At 33.2% G+C, this 17,467-nt stretch overlaps 7 protein-coding genes across 8 annotated transcripts; 1 reads left to right on the forward strand and 6 right to left on the reverse strand.

Moving 5' to 3' along the window:
- Positions 1-344: 344 nt before the first annotated feature.
- LOC139097571 (putative oligosaccharyltransferase complex subunit CG9662) lies at positions 345-1,227 on the reverse strand. The gene is made up of 3 exons (XM_070649458.1): positions 1,042-1,227; positions 832-981; positions 345-601 (listed from the first exon to the last, which is right to left on the reverse strand). Exons 1-3 carry the CDS (start codon positions 1,178-1,180, stop codon positions 447-449), a joined length of 444 nt encoding a protein of 147 aa, XP_070505559.1. The 5' UTR covers positions 1,181-1,227; the 3' UTR covers positions 345-446.
- A 191-nt stretch (positions 1,228-1,418) lies between these two features.
- On the forward strand, positions 1,419-3,027 carry LOC139097764 (uncharacterized). The gene is made up of 4 exons (XM_070649727.1): positions 1,419-1,551; positions 1,652-2,036; positions 2,086-2,392; positions 2,453-3,027. Exons 1-4 carry the CDS (start codon positions 1,457-1,459, stop codon positions 3,025-3,027), a joined length of 1,362 nt encoding a protein of 453 aa, XP_070505828.1. The 5' UTR covers positions 1,419-1,456.
- A 529-nt stretch (positions 3,028-3,556) lies between these two features.
- On the reverse strand, positions 3,557-7,180 carry RNaseX25 (Ribonuclease X25). 2 transcript variants are annotated; one of them, XM_070649321.1, is made up of 2 exons: positions 6,892-7,180; positions 3,557-5,960 (listed from the first exon to the last, which is right to left on the reverse strand). In XM_070649321.1, exons 1-2 carry the CDS (start codon positions 6,978-6,980, stop codon positions 5,096-5,098), a joined length of 954 nt encoding a protein of 317 aa, XP_070505422.1. In that variant the 5' UTR covers positions 6,981-7,180; the 3' UTR covers positions 3,557-5,095. The 2 variants fall into 2 exon arrangements, with proteins under 2 accessions (XP_070505422.1, XP_070505411.1); XM_070649310.1 differs by having other exon boundaries at positions 3,559-5,963; positions 6,892-7,179.
- Positions 7,181-8,717: 1,537 nt separating this feature from the next.
- LOC139097531 (translocator protein-like) lies at positions 8,718-9,532 on the reverse strand. The gene is made up of 2 exons (XM_070649410.1): positions 9,066-9,532; positions 8,718-8,999 (listed from the first exon to the last, which is right to left on the reverse strand). The coding sequence occupies exons 1-2, from the start codon at positions 9,405-9,407 to the stop codon at positions 8,802-8,804; spliced, it is 540 nt and encodes a 179-aa protein (XP_070505511.1). The 5' UTR covers positions 9,408-9,532; the 3' UTR covers positions 8,718-8,801.
- Positions 9,533-10,004: 472 nt separating this feature from the next.
- On the reverse strand, positions 10,005-11,649 carry LOC139097414 (zinc finger protein ZFMSA12A-like). Its single transcript, XM_070649239.1, has 3 exons — positions 10,415-11,649; positions 10,262-10,355; positions 10,005-10,201 (listed from the first exon to the last, which is right to left on the reverse strand). Exons 1-3 carry the CDS (start codon positions 11,594-11,596, stop codon positions 10,074-10,076), a joined length of 1,404 nt encoding a protein of 467 aa, XP_070505340.1. The 5' UTR covers positions 11,597-11,649; the 3' UTR covers positions 10,005-10,073.
- A 482-nt stretch (positions 11,650-12,131) lies between these two features.
- LOC139097774 (probable cytochrome P450 6a14) lies at positions 12,132-13,667 on the reverse strand. Its single transcript, XM_070649737.1, has 2 exons — positions 12,620-13,667; positions 12,132-12,559 (listed from the first exon to the last, which is right to left on the reverse strand). The coding sequence occupies exons 1-2, from the start codon at positions 13,665-13,667 to the stop codon at positions 12,132-12,134; spliced, it is 1,476 nt and encodes a 491-aa protein (XP_070505838.1).
- Positions 13,668-14,886: 1,219 nt separating this feature from the next.
- LOC139097405 (probable cytochrome P450 6a14) lies at positions 14,887-16,612 on the reverse strand. The gene is made up of 3 exons (XM_070649228.1): positions 15,550-16,612; positions 15,393-15,485; positions 14,887-15,280 (listed from the first exon to the last, which is right to left on the reverse strand). The coding sequence occupies exons 1-3, from the start codon at positions 16,595-16,597 to the stop codon at positions 14,952-14,954; spliced, it is 1,470 nt and encodes a 489-aa protein (XP_070505329.1). The 5' UTR covers positions 16,598-16,612; the 3' UTR covers positions 14,887-14,951.
- Positions 16,613-17,467: the final 855 nt, after the last annotated feature.

The following is a 17,467-nucleotide window of genomic DNA, read 5'->3' on the forward strand; positions in this document are numbered from 1 at the left end:
TGAAGTTTAGCTGCAATTGAGCCTATTCTTGGGTTTGGTCGGTCAGAAGTCTGTCTTGTGGCTGACAAACTAGATTTTTGGTTCACAAGCTAATCTGTTGTTTAAGTGTAAGCATCGGTGCAGAGGTGCGTGTCATTTAGCATAATGTTGCTCTATAAAACTTAAATTCAAATGTATTTCAAGTTGATAAGAAAAATAAATTTGTATTTTTAGTTAAATGCTATAAATTGTTTTATAAAGTCTTATCCTGTCCTGTCTAAACACATCTTCTCACTTTTTGTAGATTATGGATCTTGATATCATGAAAGCAATGAACATTTCAACTAATTAAACACAAATTCTAATTTATTTTGTTATTAAAGCAATTTATTTTTTGTGACTTTTTTTATTTAGAAAAAGGTATTGGAAATGGATACTGCATATAGTTGCTTAATAACTATCAAAATTTATGTCTGCAAGTAGCCAGGAAGCTTCATTCTCATGAAAATCCATGTTGTAAAGAACGACACAAGCACAAAGATGAAGCCTAATGAGGTAAGAAGGAGTTTGTTGAGTTTTGGACTGCCTTCACCGGCAAGATCCAAGATGATGAAGCCGAGACCTGAAATAAATGGTAATTGATGATGATTTGATTGTTAAGGATATACATTGAGTAGTTAAAACAAAGGAGGAAAACAGTCTGAAATAAAATGAAAATTGCCGGATTTTGGATAAGTTGCCGGAAGATTTTGGGTAAAAATCTTCAAAATCAGGCCAATACCCAGAAGTTAGAGCAATTTCCGGGCTGTTTTAGTTACAAAATTCAATCCAAAATGGAACACTTGTAATTACCTCCAATAGTGAACAAGAACGACGACGCAAGTCCCTCCATAATGTACTGTCCATTTACTCGGTAAGGTAAGAACGCCACTGGCTTAGAATATCCATTCTCCATTGTACTTCCGATGGATGGCGGCTCCACAATAATATCATAAATAATTCCTGCAAAAAATTCTCATCAATTTTTTTTTTTTCATATTTACCAAAAAGTAAACAACTCACCAGCACAAACTAAGAAATATGAAGTCAGTATGATGAAAAAGATTGTTTTGGCTGATGGAACTGGAACTGAGATCCTCTTTAGCTTCAAATTTGGTGGTTCAAGGAACACAAATGGGATATTGTACAGAAATTCCAACATTTTTCAATTTTTGTGTTTAATGCCGATAAAAAATACACGACACTCTACGTATAGTTGATGAGTTTACGTTAATACGTAGACATAGAAATTGATTTGAATATATTTTGACCGTTAGGTATTTTATGACTGATTTGGAAACCATTTTCTATTTACGAAGCGAAGGATATAGATGTGAAGTGAGATTTCGAAGCATTATAAATAAAAGTTAGAAGAAATTTAGTTTAATTGAGATTTAAATATTCAAGCAAGACATTAAGAGTTTAACAAATCATTAAAATGTCTATACATTTAGTTCCGGAATTTATTATGCATCAAATTTTTGAATATTTAGATGAAAAGTCTTTGAGTTCTGCTTTTAATGTATGCAAAAGGTAAGTTCGACCAATATTCCATCCGATATGAAGAAAATCACTAACCATGATCACCAGATCTTAAAAATGAAATAAAAACATTAATTTAAATTTATTACAGTTGGTCTCAAATGATGGAATCATCACCATTTCTGGTCAAAAGCTTAGCAATCAAAATTGAAAGATGCAAAAAGTATGGTCAAATTATTCACATTCCTATCGAAGGTTTTAGGTATAAAAAAATGCATTATAAAGGTCGCATTTATACTGATTCGCAACAAATGAAGGTGCACCAAAAGTATCGTGAGGGTATTCAACATTTGGTTCTTGAAAACTTCACTTGCGATAGACAATTGTTTGAAGATTTTGAAAATATAACAAAATTGGAAATTTATGGAGACTGTGATGCGAAGCTGATATCACAGATATTAAAATTTGAAAAATTGACTGATTTAGAATTGAGAATCAATTCCGTGGATGCGATCAAGATTCTTAGGAATGAAAAGGTACAGACAACTTCACTTAGTTTTGATAATTTACTAATGATTTCATTAGTTCCAGCTTTCAACTATCAAGGTTAAGATAACAGAATCACCAGATCGACCTCAATCATATCTATACAGTTGTATTCTGGATCGAAAGAAAATTTTGAAGGAATTATCGTTTACAAATTTCCCAATTCCTTCTAAATGCGTTAGACTGATATTCAAAATGAAAAAATTGACTAAAGTTAAGCTTGAAATTGATACAGTTGAAGACAATCAGACAATAATTATGAGTCACTATTGGCGAATTTTGAAGTTTGTGAATCCAGGACGAAGTTACAGAAATTTTATTTTGAATACTCTAAAAACTGGCACAAGTGAGTGATCTTAAAGACAATATATAGCTTAATAATTAATCAAATTCCAATCATTTTCAGATTTTAAAACTCTATCAGTTACTTACAATGACTCAGGGACATCTCTGTCATCATCACAAACAATTTTTGAAGATATACCAAATTTTAAAACAGGATTATTCTCATTTATACCATTTGAAAGGACTGAAGAGTATTTAAATCATTTAGAGCAATTATCAATCAAAAGAATCGACAACGAATCGCAGATTAAACAGTTGATCAAAATCCTGGAAAAATGTCCAAATTTAAAGTCGTTAGATCTCAATCTGATCTCAAATCGAGCAAAATTCGATCAAAATTTGATTCCAATTTTAGTTGCTTGTAAAAGTTTAGAGCAGCTTACACTTGACGCATATTCAGAGAGACTTAACATCTCATTCAACACCTTTAATGCCTTAACATCCTTAAATACGAGCTTAAAGAAATTAACAATGAAAATTTCCCATAAACAAATTCAAGAAATGAATGTTAAAGCTTTAATCATTAGCGCAAAAATTCAGACAGTCGTGATGGAAAAACAAATTAAGCAGACATGCTTGGAGAATTATGAAAGTTATAGTGATGAAAATGACTCATTTTGTATTATGATAAAGTAATTTTTTGAATAAAGATAGCAAAATTGATATTTTTTATTTTTAAATAATAATTTAATTAGATTGAGTTTATGGATATGATTTTTGGTTAATTTAGGAAGAATTCATGATGAAAAGGTATAAAATATTAAGTTTTTGGATATAACGGTTGACTTGGAATCTAAAAGCTAATTTTTTAAAGATATATATTAGTACCTGACTCTAGAGACCTACCTGCTCAACATATTCTTGAATATGTACTTGAATTACACGTCTGCATCTCATGGTAAGCAACCTACTTCCTTCTATCTCATTTTGAGCTGCTTAAATTATGAACCAGAGTGTTATACTACCCAAATGACCATATTGAAGACAATCTGCTTCAAGATCGTACAAATCAAGTCTATAGACTCAATAAAAATGGTCCAAATCCTGAAATATTAATTATTTTACTAAAAAAAAATCAACTTTTTATTAATAATAATTTAATCTTAATTATTTATTTCATTTATTCTTTTCATTTACTATTTATGAACAAGTGATGATGATTGTACATCTTTGGCTAAAATCAAATTCAAGAACATAAATTCTCAAATTTAATTCCATTTTTTTTTTTGTTTTTTCATAATTTCGAGACAATTTTGCTTAAAATTTTTCTTTACAATGCAATAATTTTAAATTCACACGATGTCTACGCATGTGAAATTAGTCATTATTTTAGATTAAAATTGTGTAAGTCTATAGGCACATTTTTTATTTTCATAATTTTCAATTTTTTACTTCGGTTTTTTGTGTGTGTCTTTTTGTATTACGATTTGGGTTTGGAGAGACCCAAAAGAAAATTTACATATTTTTTGCAGTTTATTCGGATTTTTTTAAAGATTTTTTTTGAATTTTGATCAACATTATTTTGGTAATTTTTGTTGTAGCTAAGTGTCTACTAGACATCCATACATGAACCATCCTGTGGTGTAGCTTTACAAATTAACTCCATTTTTCACATTTTATTTGAAGCTGCATTGAATTTAATACGACTGTTGATCTAAAACTTTGTTCCTAACTTACTCGAAATTTTCGAATTAACTGCAAATTTTAAGTCAAATTTAATGAAAATCCAATCACAATTTTTTAGTATTTCTTATTTTGTTAGTCAAAATTCAGAGCCAAATTAGATAAATATATAAGCATAAAATTTATAAAAACTAGAAATATTAGCCATACAGACAAAGATTGAGGACATTTTATGGGTCACGTACTCTTCGTCTGAGAGGTTTTTGGGTATAAGGTACAAATTGAATAGCCTGAATAGGTAGCAAGTAATAAATGTATTAGGTCAAGGGCAGAAGACGAAGTTGACTTGGATTTTGTTGTCGGACCCTTGACAACTCACGACGTTCGTATTATATAAATTAATAAAATATGAAAATAAGTCACAACCAGAACTTGAAGTCGAATAAGATTTTGTAGGGAATTAAACCACCAAGAAGCTCGATCTGTGCAAGAAATCAGAAAGATCATCAATATCTTCTTCTCACTACAACATTTGGTGATCATCAAAAATATACAAAATCACAGTCGGCTTCAAGCTCTGACCATATTTAATTTGATATGAACTATAAGATGTGATAATCAACTAAGTGAACTCTACTATATAGGAAGACTATTTCAAAGAAAATATATTATTTTTTTTTCATACAAATTTCATGATATTTTGAAAAGATTTACAAATTATTCAAATTATTATCGTTGTATAAGTTCAGTGACATAGCAAGAGAGGCTTATCTTGGGGATCAATTTGGGACTCCATCCAGATCATAAACTGATCTTGTGTATCTTGGTGACTATCTCCACGGTTTTAAGAATTGCTGACCGTATACCGGGGTCATGTCTTTGCCCAAATTTCCATTTCAACCCCCAACCCTTAGGTACCAAAAACCCTTGCTAAGTCACTATTTTGATTTGATTTACTTTAAAAACTATTACTGTAAATTATTAAAAGAATATTACTGTTAAAGTCTTGAATAATATTTTCAAAAAAAAAAGGTCAATTTCAGCTCTGAATCTACAAAATTCACTCCCCTAACAAAACTATTTACAAAGTTGCCCACTGCAGCAACTTGACTAACTTATAAACATTCTCAATATGATACAACCAGCTCCTCTCATGTGGCATATGTTCCTTAATCTTCATTAACCATTCCTTTTTAGAAAGCCACGAATATGATGGATACAAAATTTCAACATCTCTCTTACAATTTGTGATAATTTCATCTTTAGAATGTCCCAAGACTACTTGATCAACAACAATTCCATCACAACTGTGAAGCTTAAATTCCTTATCAAAGCATATTCGAATTTCAAATAAAAGTTGTTGCTTCGTTTGATGATCTTTTTCACAAATAATTGCAAAATTATTTCCTATAGTACGATTAATGGCTGTATGAATTTCATCTAATTTATAGGTCGCGTCGCTTCCAGGCTTAATGTAAGTTTCTTGAAGTAATTTTGTTATTGAATAATTATTGAACATTTCAAGGCCTTCTGAGAAATATTTCTTCTCAGTGTTCATATCAGGAATTTGCTGCGCCGCACAAGTTCCATGCTTTTCCCATTCATGCTTCCATAATCCATCCAATGGTGTACCTTTCTCAATGTTTGTCCATTTCTCGATCATATCATCCTCAATGTCTTCAATTTGTTTCATATCAAATGTCCATGTGTCATTACAATACAATGGACCAATTTCATGATATTTTGTCGGCCACACGCCATGAATTGACCAAGCATTTTTGGTCTTTGGAAGCGTACATTCGTTGCCTTTATGATGTTCCATCCACTGTGCACATACTGTATATGGCCAGTGTTGTGTGAAAATTAAAATGTCAAATGAAAAGTCTTTTTTAAGTGCACGTAAAGCTAGTTGACGTTCTGCTAACAGCTTTCGTTCAAGGTTTCGTCTGCTGAAAAAGTGAAAATTTTTATTGAAAAAGATAAGAAAATGTCATAGTTTATTTGGTTAATGCTAATGAACCGAATTTAATTTTTTAGGTTTTTGTAACTTTTCCTGAACTGATAAGGAAGATGTAGGTTGACTTTATAGATTGTATAATATCAATTAAGCGGCCAAAGAACTCTTGGAAAGAAGCTGTTTACAAAGTCTTACTTAGTTACTTCACTAACCATACAGACGGCGTCTTCTGGGGAAGGTTGTGCATCTCAATTCAGCTATAAGGCCAGCGAAGGCATTAGCAAGTAATTGTCAGTAGTAGAGACAGCTTCAGGTGCCATCAAAAAGAGGTCATAAGTTACAATTGATAGAAATTATTAGGAAAGTCAATTGGATGTCTAGTATTGAAAGAAAGCAGCTCTGTATGCGACAGTCCCAAGTGGGCAACTTGACATAATGTCAAGTTAATAACTAGACCAACGGACGCCAATTGACATTTTCTGTGGGACGTTCCAATTCGACCATAGACCTAGTTATTAACTAGAGATTACGCCAATTTGTTCACTAGGTAATGTGTATACGTGTGTTCTATCCAATGAAATTAGCAGTAATTAAAGACTTTCATCATTGCAAGTCTTGCAATTTTCACAAGCTATACATGTCTTTTGATAAATAGGAAGCAATTTTCTTCATGTAATGTCTCTATTTTTACCATCCATCATTAACTAGATCATTAGTAAATATTTGACTCTAATCTACATGACAAACATGGCCCAGAAAATGAAAATAATTCAGGTAAGTTAAATAAATCTTTTCATCAACTTTACAATTGCCTGCACAAATCTAGCACTAAATTTACAATTTCTTCTTCTTTTTGCAGATATTTAAAAATATTTTTTGTGCCTTTAAAATTTTCAGGTAGCAAAAAATTTGCGACTCACCTGCACTCGGACACCTTTAAAATACATATTGTGAGGATTAACAGCACTAATAACGACAAGGCATACCAAAATCGCTTTGAATTTTCCATTTTTTTATTATTGCTAAATATTTTTTACACTACGACAGAATCTTGTGACTTAAAAACTATGAAAACTTTATTGTTGTACTTTATCTAGTCTATCGAATTAACAAGTTTTAATGCTGTAAATTTAATTTAATTAAGTGAAAGTTGGAAAAAAATTATTTTTATATCTCGGAAGTTTGTTGCAATCTCTTTTTCGACACAAAGAGTATTTGTAAATAAAGCACGATCTGAGGTCAGTGATGAGGATTTTGGAATATTGCGGATTATTTGCAAAAGTTTGTCGACTGTTTGAATTTTTAGTGACGGTTATGGAATTTTGCCTTGTTGAATGTCGTTACGGTAGGAAATGTTTGAGATAATTGATGATTTATAAGGGTAAATCCCGATTCTGATCTTGATCTCGATATCGGTCCTGAATCCGGTCTTGGTCCCAAAAATTAGTCGATACCGAGACTTCGGGAATCTCTAATTTTGTCAGAGTACCCATACCATCCTGAGTTCATCTAGGATGCCAATTAGACTATTTTACCGTACCTCATTCACACGTTTTTCGTGACTAAATTCCACATTAATGTACTTAAATTTCATAAATTCAAAACAAGTTTGCAAACATTAAGTCAAAAAATTCCAGTTTATTGCCCAATTTAATGCACTTTTATGGTCACTTGTGAGTGATTAATAGCACAATGGGAAAATGAGCTTGATTTTTCTAGTCGGTATCCTTTGTGTTGTGCCCTATTTTATCAAGTCAATCTAAAAGAGTCACGAATGCTTTCATAAGAAGAGATTTGAATAATTTCTGAAATTTTCACTTTTTGCTATATAAAGATTTGTTGAGGATTGTAGGGCTATGCAGGTTTACTTCAGTATTCTTCAAGTTGATATCGTTGAATTTAATTAAAATGTTCAAAGTTTTTCTCGTTATTTTTTTGACATTTAGTGGTAGGTAGTGCAAAAATGATCAAGATCATATTATAATGACTCTATAATCTTCAGACCCAGCATTCAATGACTCAAGTGTTATTTGACCCAATAGAAGCCTTGACACCCCAAAAGTCCATGGACCCCAAAAATTTCAACTTAATACAATTTAAGCTCATCAAAACTCTTCTTCCTTTGCAGCTTTATTGATCACCCCATCTGAAGCTGGAGGATCCTTCTATCCAATTTGCAGATGGATTTCCGGAACTTATCTTTCAAGCGTATCAGCACCATGTCATTCATTAGTCTGTGATCATGAGTTTTACAATCAAATTATGTTAATTGGTGGATTTTCTAGTTCTCAATGTTGCTGTGACTTGTCAAGTGGATAACAATGTGATGTTGCTGATGTTTTGATTTATTGAATTGTGATGTTGTTGCTTAAAGAATTAAGAATTAAGAGCTATTGAGTGTGAATGAATCTAAATATGAATAAAAATATTGTTAAAAACTCAGACTAGGATTTTCAGATTTTGTGCATGCATGTGTCAATTGTCTAATACACCCAACCATCCCCAAATACATTCATACGTCCACGCGCAATCACACTAAATTGATAATTTACACACATAATGTTGTGACTGACAACAAATCTTCGTTTTATTCCTCTTGTCTCTGTTGTTTTCTTCTTCCAATTCTAGAAACATAGAGAACCGGCAATTTACAACAAGATAATGAGTAGCAAAGTATTTTTGTGACAAATGGAAGAATCAATTAGCATACACATGACGTAAAGCTATAGACATGACACAAGTCAGATATTTTTGTTAACTATACAAATTTCTATAATTCGAATTTATTCAAAAAAATATTTTAATTCACAATTTTTGGAAGAGATTTTGTTCATTTTTTGGCTTCTTCGGGTTTCTTATCTTCAATTGCTGGTGGATTCATTTTGTAGACTGAGTAGTTCAAGTATGTAGCGAATGACAACCATGCGAGGTATGGAATAAACAACAAACCGGCAGTTTGGTCAACGTTGTAGAAGGAATAACCGGTGGCAGCTGCTGTGGCTGTTAAGGCAACGATTTCAACGCAACTCTGTAAATAGACAACTCCGCTATAGCAAAATCCACTAAAATTTTGTCAATTCCTCCCCAAACTTACCCATTTAAGCTCATGCATACCAAAGAAGATCGGTGTCCATGCATAATTCAAAGCCAATTGAGCTCCATAAAGAATCAAAGGCAACTTTGCATCTCCATCAAATCCATTGCCTTCCTTAAACACTCTATATGAAGCATATCCCATAGCTGAATACAGTGTAGTCCATGCAATCGGGAACATGTAGTTTGGTGGACGAACTTTTGGTAGATTTAATGTCTCATACCAGTTTTTAATGTGTTTTCTTGTTTGAATACCGGATATCCATCCACCAATATTTGGCATCAAAATTGCACCGGCAGCTTGAACTGCGGGCTTGCTGAAGAAACTTTCGTGGACTGGCATTATTTTGTGGATATTATAGGATCAATGAGATATAACAAACTTTGAGATTTGAAATATTTAGTTCCGATTATGAAAAAGAACGATGTGAATTGTTCGAAGGAACTCACAGACTGTAAACAGAATGATTTTGGGTGTGTAGGTGTTCTATGAAATTGGAGTTTGGATGGGATTAGTTTGTCGTTGTGTCCGTTAGTGGTGGAAAGATTGTGTGAAGGCTGTTTATGTTGTTGTGCAATATCTTATGATATAGAACCATAAGTCTACATCACATCACTCAAAATCTCCAAAACTGCGCCTTAACTTACAATTTTACTGAGATCCACTCCAAACTTCGTCACTAATACACTCAAATGAAGCTACAGGTGATCGTATCTGTTTGTATTTGTAGACTATGAAATCATTTGGTTGTAGACATTTGGATTCAAAATTCTGATTGTACGCGATTTTCCCTTGAACTTGAAAGTTTTCGAAGAAAAAGAAGAAATTATTCAGTGAATACTAGATTGATAATGATGATTGTTATGACATACATTTTGAGTATTAGACAGTAACTATGCTGCATACAATGCGGTTGGTTTCTGATACTAAAAAGCCAGTTATCAGCTCAGAATTTATGTCAATTTATTTTATCACAGAAAATTGTACAATTACAAATAAACTTCAAGTCTATTTTCCCATTGAAATTTGAATTGGTTTGATATCCGTCAGTCCATGACTTGACCGAATGTGCTTCTTACAGTTAGGCCAGTCAATGAATTTTTGGTCACATTTTGGACACACGTATGGCTTCTCACCTTGAATGTGAATTTTATTGATTAGTATTGATAGATTTTAGATGATTATAGTCATCATACCTGTGTGAATCCTCAAATGATACTTAAATCCAGATGAATGTTTGAAGGTTCTTGGGCAGTAAGTGCATTGGAAGCAGTCTTTGTCGCTGTGAACCTTAAATGAGAAGATTTTGACTTTAAACATCACTAAAATATATTAAGTACGACACTCACCTTCATATGAGTCTTGTGTGCCTTCATGTTCTTCGACTCCTTCCCACACTGCTCACATTTGAATAAAATTCCAGTTTCTTCATGCATGTTCCTCACATGACGTCTCAACTTCCGTTTATTCTTGAATCTTTTGCTACAAAATTTACATTCCTCATTGCACTCATCACTGTGCTGCGACTGTTGATGCTGAACAAGCTCAGCTCGATATTTGAATGAGAAGGCACAGCACTCGCATGTAAATCTCCTCTCTAAATGGAATCGACTCATGTGGCTTAGTAAAATCTGCTTTTTATGGGTCTTAATTCCACAAATGTCACAATAATATTGAGGAAGTTCCAGTTCTGGTCTGTGGATTATCAAGTGATCACGCAAAAGTGCGCCGGTAAAGAAAAATTTCCCACAATAAAGGCAAAAGAAGATTGAATATTCAGCATGACAGTTCGTGATGTGCTGGAAAAGGTCAACAAAGTTCCAATGAAATTCAGAGCAAATTATGCAGGAGAATTTCAGCAAGCTTTGATGCCGGTCGACGATATGGTTGAGAAATGTTGAGTACGATGGGAATTCCTTCAAGCAGGACGTGCAGGAGTTAATACAACGCTTCTTAATACACTTCATTGAGTGCTTCTCGAGATCCATAACATTTGAGAAAATTCCACAACATCCATTGCACTTCCATTCGTAGTTGAACCAGCCAATTCCTTTAGGAACATTGGTTGAGTACTGTGCAGGCATTTGATCGATAACTGATGTGAATTTGCCTTGAACAAGCTCATCTTTGAACAGGTCATACATTGTGTACTTAAGGACCTCCCTACGCATTTTAATGCCTCGATTCCTCTCTGATGTTGTGGATTTTTTAGGGAACTCTTCTACATCAACATCAAGTCGCTCAATTTTCAACTCGAAATGTTCAAAGTCATCGTAGGTGACTGCATTGAGTTGGTCCAATAAGTCATTCTTTAGTCGTTCCTGAACTTCAGCAACTTTCTGTGTAAATTTTGAACAAATTTCCAAAGAATTAACACAACTAAAACACACTGAATTTGGCAGAAACTTGTCATCATCAAGATTGATCCTTAAACAGTCTAATTGTGATTTTATTGATGTGTCTGTGATGCTGTTTGGCAAGCTATGAGCATCTCGTGTATCACCGCACAATCGACATATTGAATCGCTCATCTTTTAATTGAAATATTTTAAATTTTAGTTTTTATTGACAAACTTAAATGTTTTTGTTGAAAAACGGAAGCGCTGTCTGGCGGGAAAATTGAGAACTGATTTGAATGTTTTGATCTTTAGCTTAAACATTGAATTTTGGTAAGCTTTGCTATAAAACACTCAATGGAAGTTAAAGCTTGTGTAAAGCTTTTTGATTTGAAGTATATCCGTCTTCAAGGATACGAATCTAATCAGTTAAGCCAGAAAAATCACAATCTGTGAATTCATTACTAATCGTTCATACCTTTGAATTTGACATGACTAGAATTTACCAGATTTTGTTGTTGCAAACCATTTCTAATCTTTTTGAAACCTTGTGATAACCAAAGCTTGTCGACTTAGTGACAATAATGTATATTTGATGATATCCAAAGAGACATTTCGGCACGTGTTTTGAGAAATTACTGATTAGAGCTAGACGTAATCATGAATAAGCCAACTGACATAAAAAAAAACCAAATTTTTATCTTACAAATAAATAATTTTATTTTATTGTCTAACTTAAGTCTATCTTATTAATATTAATATGAATCCCGTTTTCAGGTGTGAGGAATAATCTTTTGACACAATGCTTGATAGGAACCGATGTCTTGTTTCTATCAATTTCAAAATCGTAGCTCATCAAAAATTTGGCAAGCATTGCTTTTAAGATCAATATTCCCAGTCTTCTTCCAATGCACATTCGAGGACCTTCTCCGAATGCCAAGAATGCAAATTTGTGTCTGCTTTCTACATTTTCAGTTGAAAATCTATCTGGATCCCATCTGTCTGGTTCGGGATAAATATCTGGATCGTGATGAATTGCAAAGACTGGAAACTGAATCAATGTGCCTTTTTCTAAGATATTGTCAGTATTTGGAATTTTGTAGTCTTGTGAAGCTTCTCGACGACAACTGAAGGAAATGAAATATTTTCTGACAGTTTCTGTTGAAGAATAAACATTTATTTAGTATTTAGCCACAAAATATTCACTGATCAACTCACCCAAAATGCACTGCTCAACATATTTCATCTTATACACTGATTCGTAGCTAAATTCACCATCAAATTCATTAAGCACTTCCTTAACTGAATTTCTTGCATTTTCCTGCAAATCCTTTCTCATTGACAGTTCATAAAGGCAATGGGATAACATTGATACAATGACTTCATGACCAGCAACGAGAAAAACTGCAGTTTGTGCTGCCATTTCCATTCTTGTCAACTTTCTTGATGAATCCTTTTCATGGATCATAAAATTCAACAGATCTGTTCGATTTACAGAATTTTCCTCTCGATATTCCAACATTTTGTCAACAATTGTTGTGTAGAATGTCCTAGTCACGTCATCAATGCTTGAAAATCTCAAAAATTTGAAGATTTTTCGATTACATTCCAGGAATGTTTTGCTCAAAAAGTGTAAATTATCCATAAAGTTTGTTGCTATCTGGTGATATTGTGAGTCATTTGTTGTCATAGCATTACACTCGATTCCAAATCCGACAGATCCGAGGACATCGCTTGCGAATCTTGCCCCTAGATCACGAACATCCAATGAGTTGTTGGCTCTAGCAACTTCAATGAATTTGTCTGCTGTTTTCAAGATTGTTGGGAACATTGACTTGAGTTTTCCACTGCTGAATGCCGGAGAAAGCTTGTTCCTCAAAAATCTCCATTGATCATCTTCCACATTGACAAAATGAGCACTAATTGGGTCACGTTCAGCGTCCAAATAATGTCCACGATTAGGAAATATGTTAAAGTCTTTAATAAGGATCTGTTTGATTACATCCAAGTCTGTGACGATGGCAACTGGGAAGAAGTACACATACAGCCCTGCTACTGGTCCTTTTGACTTCAACTTTTGGTATGTGTCTATCCAAAATTGTGTATGATGAATTTTTGACTCGACTCCTTTGGCATTTCCATAAATTAAATGTGGTTCAATATATGGAATATTTCGTCGCTTCCAGTATGAATATTGATGCAATAGATATCCATAAATTGTCACAGCAAGTACAATCAGTAAAGTAATTGTTGACACTAGTTCCATCTTTGCTTGCTTAATTTCAACTTGATACTAATATGACTTGTGCATGTTTCCAGTTCTTTTATTTACAAAATCAATATTTTGGCAATTAGATTAACTGATAAGAGAATTTTGATAAAAAATGAAAAGCATGAACACATTTTGAAAATTTTTAAGACATTAATCTCCTCGCGATTATACCGGGAAGCACAAGATAGTAAACATATCATCATCAACAGCGTTGAAGTATCCAAAACATCATCTTATCATCTTTGTCACTGGGGTTCATGTAATTTAGACATTGGACAGTGATTTTTGCGATATTATGAAACTAATTGAACATGTGGTAACCATGCGATCGTCTAGTCGAAAATTTGTACTGACAATAATTATGCTATCTATTTAGTATTTCAAGCTTGTCACGTATTTCGATTATTTGAGCATTATTATCAGTTACTAAGTACTTCATTCATCTTATGAGTCTTATGTGCCTTCATGTTCTTCGAAGGAGTTCAAATTTTGATCTGTGGATGACCAATTGATTAGGAAAAACCGCTCTGCGTGATGTGCCGGATCAGTAAGTTCCATGCCGCTTTCGGTGGACGATATGGTTGAGTAAGATAGGAATTACTTCAGACAGGACTTACAAAAGTTGATCAGGAAAGACGCTTCTTCATCGAGTACTTTTCGAGATCCATAACAATCCCCAGTATCCATTATACTCCCATTCGGAGTTGAACCAGAGGATTCCGTCCACCGTGGAGTACTTTGTGTTACCATATGAATGTAATGCTTGTAGGACCAGCCATCTGAGCTGGAGGCATTGCGATTTACAATCTGGTGTACCGAATCCTTTAGACTTACAGTTTAAAGTGGAATCCGAATCACGTACAAGATCTGCACATTGTAAAGACACGAGTATGTCATAAGACTTGATGTACCCACCCAGTCGACGGTTACAACTGTAATATTTTAGATTTTATGTTTTATTGGCATAGTTTCATGTTTTGTTGACAAAGATCGAGCATTCTGGTGGGAAAAATGAGAAATAAATTGAATGTTTTGATTGTTAGCCTAAACATTGAATTTTGAAAAGCTTTGCTGTAAAGCACTATTGAATAACTCTATGTAAGTCAAAGCTTGTGTGTAGCTTTTTGATTTTGGGTGCTTGAGAACTAGATAACTTGAGATGTTAGACAAAATTTTAAAGTTAAATATTAATTTAAATTTTTATTTCCTTAATTTTATTTTTGAATAATATTTTATCTATTTTACATCACAAAATTCAGCTTCTATAGCTTAATAATTTCAGTTACACTTGTTGATATTGATATAAATCCCGTCTTCAGGTGTGAGGAACAATCTTTTGACACAATGCCTGATAGGAACTGAAGTCTTATTTTTATTAATTTCAAAGTCATAGCTTATCAGAAATTTAGCAAGTATTGCCTTTAGAATCGTCATGCCCAGTCTTTTTCCAATGCACATTCGAGGACCTTCTCCGAATCCCAAGAATGCAAATTTGTGTCGATTTTCTACATTTTCAGGTAAAAATCTATCTGGATCCCATCTGTCTGGTTCAGGATAAATGTCTGGGTCATTATGAATTGCAAAAACTGGAACCTGAACGACTGTGCCTGATGAATGTTAAAAATAAATTATCAATGTGATTATTTTTATAGATTTTGATCTCAAAAGTCAGTTATGTGATTACAGTTAAGACCAAATATAGTCCAAATAATCACTTACCCTTCTCCAAGATAATGTCAGTATTTGGAATTTTGTAGTCTCTTGCGGCCACTCGACGAACACTAACGGCAACAAAATACTTCCTGGTCGTTTCTGTTTGAAATTATTAATATTAAATCAGGCACTTATGGGGTTTATCACATACAAATTAACTTACCCAATATGCATTGCTCAATATAGTTCATCTTATACACTGATTCATAGCTAAATTCACCATTAAACTCATTAAGCACTTCCTTAACTGAATTTCTAGCATTTTCCTGTAAATCCTTCCTCAATGACAATTCGTAAATGCAATGAGACAGCAGCGACACAATGACTTCATGACCAGCAATAAGAAAGACTGCAGTTTGTGATGCCATTTCATTTCTAGTAAGCTGCCTCGATGAATCCTTTTCATGGATCATGAAATTTAAAAAATCTGTTCGTTCTACACTATTTTCCTGTCGATGCTGTAGCATTTTATCAACAATTGCTGTGTAGAATGTCCTGGTCAAGTCATCAATGTTGGTAAACCTCAAAAGATTGAATATTTTTCGATTACTTTCCAGGAATGTTTTGCTCATAAATCGTAAATTATTCATGAAGTTTATAGCTATATTGTGATATTCTGAGTCATCTGAGGTCATTGAATTGCACTCGAGTCCAAAACCGACAAATCCGAGGACATCACTAGCGAATCTAGCCCCTAAATCGCGAACATCTAATGAGTTGTGAGTTCCAGCAATTGTGACGAATTTTTCAGCTAATTTTAAGATTGTCGGGAACATTGACTTGAGTTTACCGCTGCTGAATGCCGGAGATAGCTTGGTTCTCATAAATCTCCATGATTCATCCTCAATGTTGAACAAATGAGCACTAATTGGGTCATGTTTGAGGTTCAGATAATGTCCACGATTAACAAATAAATTGAAGTCTTTGACAAGGATCTGCTTAGCTAGATCTAAGTCTGTAATAATTGCAATTGGATAAAAATATACAAAAATCCCTGCGACTGGTCCCTTTGACTTTAATTTTTGGTATGTGTCAATCCAAAATTTTGTATGGTGAATTTTTGACTCGACTCCTTTGGCATTTCCATAAATCAAATGTGGTTCAATGTAAGGAATATTTCGTCGCTTAAAGTATGAATATTGATGCAGTAGAAATCCATAAATTGTCACAGCAAGTACAATCAGTAAACTAATTGTCGACACAATTTCCATCTTTGCTTGCTAAATTTCAACTTGATACTAATATGATTCATGCTTATTCTCAGTCCTTTTATTACCAAATATTCTATATTCTGGTATTAGTGGCTGATAAGAGACTTGTGATAAAAATTTAAATTCAAAGACGCCAACACATGAGGCATAATGAGGAAAAACCCGATGAATTTTCTGGTTGAATTGCGTGCTTTATTTTGATGCACCTTCAAATCAGCCCTGAATAACAGGTGCTTGATATCAATTGGGGTAGCTTGAAAACAATTGATTCGCAATCTAAACAGCAGGCGATCAATGACGAATTTAAAAATTAAGCCCGTAAAGCACCAAAATTTTGCATATTCAACCATTTACAGCACACCTGATATGATGTATGCATGGTGTAAAAGCACGTTTCAGGAATTGCAGCAAACCTTCATAAAATAATCTATAATTAGAGATATCATTATCATTTATTACGAGATATAATTCATGCATAAGACTATATACTCAATATAAGTTGATAAAAATCACGGAATTTCCATTTACGTTAGCAACACAAATATTCAAATTTCGTGCAAAATTTATCAAAATTCAATTTTTTAACGGTCAAAATTTAAAAATAAGTTTCGAAACAATACAAAACATTTGAATAGTTTTAGCACAACAATGTTCACAGATGGGAAAAATGTAAACTTGAGAGATGGGCAATGTTGTGATGATGAAATTGTTTACTAGTTTTGATGCCCGACGGAAGACTTTGTTGAATTTTGAAACTTTTTTCCAGGTATATGACTAGTTTTAGTTGGAATTTCAGTAGATAAAGTGGGTTTGAGGTTAATTGTGTCTAAAATTACAGAAGAAATTGCCAAAAAATTTATAAAAAATTCA

This window comes from Chironomus tepperi, unplaced genomic scaffold, assembly GCF_022539635.2.
Source record: "Chironomus tepperi strain 1889 unplaced genomic scaffold, CSIRO-AGI_Ctep_v1 contig_34, whole genome shotgun sequence".
Lineage (NCBI taxonomy): Eukaryota > Metazoa > Arthropoda > Insecta > Diptera > Chironomidae > Chironomus > Chironomus tepperi.